Genomic DNA, 6,417 nt, shown 5'->3' on the forward strand with positions numbered 1-6,417 from the left:
AAAAAAAAAAAAAAAAAATTACACACACGTGTGTGTGTGTGTGTAATTAACACTTTGGTTTGATTAATTAATTTTACTTTCATTAATGGAAATTCTTGGAATTGCTTTGTCCTCAACTAAAGCTTGGCCATGGTGCTACTATGATTGTGATTTGTGAATTGTGAAGTTAGTATCTTAAATGTGCCAGTATATTCAGGGATAGTTCTCTGCTCTCTTATCACATCCATTTTTCAATTTCACTTTGTACAGTTAGCTATGTCTTCACCTGTAGACCCCTCTCCACAAACCAATTCTAATGAAGTCTTGACCATTGAGAACGTCATCGCCACCTTATCCACCTTGCTAGCTCGTCTCCCTAATTACAAGGACTCTGTCCCTCAGTGCAGCAGCAGTAACAACAACAACAATAGTGGCAGTAGTGATCTCAACAACAACACCAACACCACCACTACTGACAACAATAGTGGCAGCAGTTATCTCAACAACAACATCAACAACAGTCATTCACTTGACAATTAGTATCGCATTACATGCAGTCAATTTGATAAGTTACAGAAAGATCTTGGTCAAATTAAAGATGCTTTCAGCAAACTCAAGAATTTTGAACATGATGCTGATGGACCAGGTGGACCAAGTGGACCAATCAAGAAGCTTAAATGCTGCCTTGATGACATCTCCAAGGTAGTTGTAGAAGCTCCTAATGATTCCTTCCCCAACAAGCAAGTTCAAGACAAACTTAGTGTAATCATGAAAGATGCCTTGAAGTTGAAGGTGAAGTAAAACTTTCCATTGTGGCGACCCAAAAAGTTTTCTACAAATTCTGATGGCCATCGATATTCTTTGCCAGCTAATGGGTCTAATGGTGAAGTTGATGAATTGCATGGCCTTCACGTGAGTCATAAGTTTCTAAGTACCTCAGTCTTCACTGAATTTCAGGAAGTTTTTAAGGACCTTGATACTAGGTTAAAGCTTTGCTTCTTGTCATTTGCTGTACTTCCAGCGAATACGGTAGTAAAGAGGAGGCTTTTGATAAATTGGTGGGTCGGAGAGCGTTTAGTGGATCCTCCAGTTACTGGAGAAAAGACAGCTGAATATATTTCCGATGAGAATCTTACAGAACTTGAGGTGAAGGGCTTTATTGAGCCAGTTAAAGAAAGGCACAAACTGATTGCAGACAGGTTTAAGATGCAGCATCTGGTGCACTGTGTGGTTATTATGCTCGCCCAGGAGGCTCAGCTCCTTCATTATGATTCTAATAGGAATCCAACCGTAAAATCTTTGCGGAGTAACAGGGCATGTTTAGTGAAGGCTGAAAACGGAACTTCAAAGCAAGAATTAGCTCCTAAATTAGATCTAGAAACACTACATACTATATTCAATGTTAATGAGCCTTTTCCTGATCTCAGATTTGAGTGGTCTGCAAAGATGAAAAATGACAGCATTGTGGATTGGTTTTCAAAGATGAAAAATATCAATGTTCTTTATTTGGGAAGGTGGAAAAGCTCAGATCAGCATAGCAATGAAGAGCAAAGCTCGGATCAGCATCACATTGTAAGGGAAGGCTCACTAGAGAATCACATTGAAGTAGCAAGCATTGAGTTCTTACAAGGGTTGAAGAATATGAAATGTTTAAGGCTTTTAAGCCTACAAGGAATTTCTAGAATGAATGAGCTTCCCAATTCCATAGGCAAGCTAACAAATTTGAAAATTTTAGATCTCAAAACCTGTCACAATCTGGAGGCACTTCCAGATGGGATAGCCTTACTCAAGAAGCTGTCACACTTGGATATTTCAGAATGTTACTTGCTAGATGGCATGCCCAGGGGGCTAGCCTCTCTCTCAGAACTCCAAGTCCTCAAGGGGTTTGTAATTGGTAATATGGAAAGCGACAGAGATGATGATCATCAGGGCCTGCCACAGCAATTTCTTGGGGGAATGTGTTTCCCTCAAAAGAGAGACTCATGTACTCTTGAGGATTTGATAGGATTAAAGAAGATAAGAAAGTTGAGCATCAATACAAGCTGTATGGATTTCCCTACAAGCAAAGAGCTACAGGATCTAAATAAGTTGGAGGAGCTACAGAAGCTAGCAATAGCATGGCGTGACAGTGGAGCAGCCACCATAACACCAGGACAACTTAACCGCATGCTAGCAATGAAGAGAAACAATGATCCACTGGAGCTTTCTACAAAACTAGATAAACTCGAACTTCTGTGTTTTCCTCACACAAGAACACCTGATTGGCTGATACCCGGAAAACTGCAGAGCCTAAAGAAACTGTACATTAGAGGAGGAAAACTAAACAATTTAAGGCAAATGCAAGAGGGAAGTGATATATGGACAGTTGAGATTTTACGTTTGAAGTACTTGAATATGTTTAATATGGACTGGAATGAACTGCAGACATCATTTCCAAAGTTGATTTTCTTGGAGAATGTCAAATGCCCTAATCTCACTTCTTCACCATGCAATAAGTTTGGAGTGTGGTCGAAGCATTGAGCAATGTCAGCAATACATTATCAATTAACCTGGTTGTTTCTTTAAAAGATTACAATATCAAAATATTGTATATTTCTTGTTAATTCTCATTCAGTTTGTTCCTACACAATCATGTCTGTATTTTCATGGAGTTTACTGAACCATTAATTTCTTGCATAGCCTTAACATTAAAGTGTACTACATCTAGAATGATCTATATAGTTTGGGTGGTGTTTATTACACACCCTATTATACACAGGTTTATCCATTCTAACCCGCGACCCAAACCACCCGCCCACACCATCCAACTTGGATCGAAAACTGCTCGACCTACTGCTAGCAATGCTCAGGCGATGGATTTCCATTTTTAGAAATCGAATCTAGTGGGTCGGTTGGCGAGTCTTTGCATGACAAACCGAATCCAATCAACCCAACAGAACTCTTATCTGAAAGTCACTGGTCATTGCTCTCCCCCTTTCTCTCAGGCGCAAATCTGGATGAGATTTGTCGAGATCTGGCCAAATCTCCACAAGATTTGTTTGTCAAGATCCGTCCAAATCTGTTGAGATCTGGCCAGTTCTTGACGAGATCCAGCCAGATCTTGACGAGATCTCAGCGCCGCTGTTGCTCCATCCGATTTCGATTGAAATTGACGTCGTCCACCCAAAACGAAACCGAGCCAAACTGTGCTTTCCGACGGTCGGCGGCTAGTCAATCTCCCTGTCACCCAAAGTTGTCAAGTCGGTTCCGAGTTGGGCACAAACCTAACCTGGACCAACCCGTGGACAAACCTAATACACACACTTAAAACGCATAGAAATCATGACTAGTGTGTACATAGTGGTAGCTCCACCTCTAAGCCAGGGCATAGTCACTGGATCACCCAGACTTGCAAAAATATGTATATATATTTGCTATAAAAAAAATTATATACTAAATTAACCTATTGTGACCACTTAATAAAAATGTTGAACACCCTCATTTGAAAATCACAAGAATTTGAGTTTAACAAAAATAAGAGTAATGCTACATCTACAACAATTTGACAATAATTTCACAACAAATCCTATGTAGTACGTAGTCATTGATTCTAATTTGGGCCCAATATTGATATCACTTTTAAACCTACCAATAGCAGCTTGTCATGTAATATTTATTGTGAAAATGTTATCGACAAAGCATTATTCCAAAACTAATTTTGGCCCCAAAGCATAATCTTTAACTCCTTAAATCCAAAAAAAGAAAAAAGAAAAGCTTAATAACAACAATAAAAATTAGCCAAAATAACCAAATAAAAAAATCCAAATAAAAACAAGCTAAGCCAAACAAAAAGTGAACAAATTATTCCACAAAAAAACCTATTTGAAAAAAAAAAATCCTTAATCATTCAAATTTATAACTTATTCAATCCATTATATTAAAATAATCTATAATTTCATTTTTTTTTTCCTGTTAAAAAACAGTACCAAGAAAGATACAATAGTTGTGAATTCTCCTGAGTAACTGCCCTAAAAAGAATTCCTAAAGCAGCCACTATGTGTACAGTAATGTTTGTGAAGTAGCTTTTACCCTTATATAAAATGATATATTATTACTACATCCCACTCTCAATTTGCAAATTTTATTTGTTGATATATATATATATATATATATATTTTTTTTTTTTTTTTTTGGGGTCGGCGCGGGGTGGAGGGGGGGGGGGGGGGGAATAACCCACCATTTGAATAATTGGAAATTAAAGTTAAGGTAAAAAGAATAATCATAGGCACTTTTAAGTTAATTTAAAAAGTAAAAAAATTATACAATCTCTTTAAACATCATGGTACCGGTATGCAATTTTGACACCCTATTTTGCAACCTGTATTTAACCTCATATGGAGGGTAAACGGGTAATTTCATCTTGAAAATAGACATCTTAATTGTAGCATCCTTAATTTCATTTCATCACAATGATCTTGATGTTGTAACGATTAAATTGACTAGTCAAAAGCTCTAATCAGATCATCAGATTGAAAGTTATCATCAAATCAAGTTTTAATTGCCGAGATGCACTATTACAAATTGAGTTTGACTATATGTGACTATGAACAATTGATTCTAATTGATTATAATTATAATCAATTTGAGATTAATGATGTGTTATAATTTGATTGACTAGGACTACATCTTATGGTAAGGTTGCACAGACTTAATTAATTAGATAATCAAGCATTAATTATTCAATGAGTAATTTGTGGAATTATCTTTTTAATTAGGTTAAATTTGGAACTAATTAAGTCTGAAATGGAAGTGATTGGAGCCTATTAAAGTTAATTGGAAACTAATTTGGGGACTATTAATGTTAATTATGCTGAAATTATTTTCCAACAAATGACCTTTGCTCACAATTTCGTTGATCTTTCTCAAAATATTTTTACTCTGTGACTAAGGTTAATTATTCTAGAAACTAGACATCTATGGCTTCAATTTGAGCACAAGAATGAGATAATTCCATTCAGAATTGAGCAAGATATGATTTTTTGAATTTTGCTCTGCAGGCTATTACATGAGCTATGGGAAAAACCAAATTCTTAGTCATTATGCTTGCTCATCACTCCCACCAACCCCTAAATTTAATGCACCAGCTTTCCCCAAAGTATGAAATAAGGTTTAGGTTCATGATTCTATTTGCTCCTTTGTCAACTCTCATTAAATGTCATTCTATTCATATATTCTCCACCACTACTACATAAATTCATCATCTCTTCCATTCCAAAGTACACAGAAACACTCTCTCTTCTCCTCTCTTAAGTTCAAGTGAAGTAGAGTAGTCTTGTCATATTTTAGTTTTCCTGAAATTCAACGTATTGAGTGAGACTCATTCTCCCTCTCCTAGTTCTTCTTTTCCACTCCACCCTTCAGGACCTCCACCAAGAGCCTCCTCCTTCATCATGTGGATCTTGCATGCAAGTATAATCCATTTCTCTAACTTGTTTTAAATGTTGCTATGATGATAATTTAAGAATAAATCATACTAGTGAATATTTAAATTCCTTGAATATGTTTGAATGTTCTTAAATGTTCATATGCATCCTTCACATGTTCTTGGTTGTTCATCACATGTTCATGTATGACACTAGTTTTGATCTTAAATCCATATGTAAAATATGAAAAACATGTTAATTTCATAATTCTTTCAAATCCTTGAATCTAGGATATCACCATTCACTCACATTCACTAGAATTTATTTTTCAATTCAAATGCAAGGATTAATAAATTGAATTATGGTTGATCACATGCACATACATTAAATTCAAGCAAAACAATGAACATGTAATTGATTAATAACATGTTGGATGATGTGACATGAATGTTGACTACCATAGTTTAGAAGACCGGTTTCATCGGGCAAAATGGTGCCTAACACCTTCCCATCTTGTAACATAACCTTTGAGCTTAGATCAAGGATTAGTAGATCAACTGCTTAACCATGTAATTTTCAATCTCTAGATTGTAACTAGGAAACAAAGTCATGTACTTTATCTTAAATTGTATCTAGGACCAAAGCCATGTAATTTCCTATGATCAATGTACATTTATTTGCAAATCAATAAAATGATGAATTTTTCTAATTTGGTTATCTTATTTATTCCAATAATTAAGTAAGTAGAGACTCGATTGTAAAACCCTTAATCTAAATGAAATATATAATCAGTAGAACCTCCATTTTGAGAGTTAACATGACAACACACATTCACATGGGTTTGGCCCAAGACCAAAAACTGGCCAGGGGTGTGGCCTCTCCCAAAAATCTTACTCTCAATTTATTGGAGAGGTAGGACTCGAATTTACGACCTGTTGCTTTTCGTGAAAGTTACTCATCATTGCAATATTATTGTTACTACTGCTAGATTAAGGGACAGAGTCCTTGATTTGAGGGAGACAAGCAAGCAAGGTGG

The 6,417-nt window shown here is 36.0% G+C and overlaps 1 protein-coding gene across 1 annotated transcript; it reads left to right on the forward strand.

Annotated features, from left to right (window-relative positions):
- Positions 1 to 255: 255 nt before the first annotated feature.
- On the forward strand, positions 256 to 2,499 carry LOC126722764 (disease resistance RPP13-like protein 4). The gene is made up of 3 exons (XM_050425912.1): positions 256 to 499; positions 626 to 771; positions 937 to 2,499. Exons 1-3 carry the CDS (start codon positions 256 to 258, stop codon positions 2,497 to 2,499), a joined length of 1,953 nt encoding a protein of 650 aa, XP_050281869.1.
- Positions 2,500 to 6,417: the final 3,918 nt, after the last annotated feature.

The sequence above is a fragment of the Quercus robur genome, chromosome 4 (genome assembly GCF_932294415.1).
Source record: "Quercus robur chromosome 4, dhQueRobu3.1, whole genome shotgun sequence".
Classification (NCBI taxonomy): Eukaryota; Viridiplantae; Streptophyta; class Magnoliopsida; order Fagales; family Fagaceae; genus Quercus; species Quercus robur.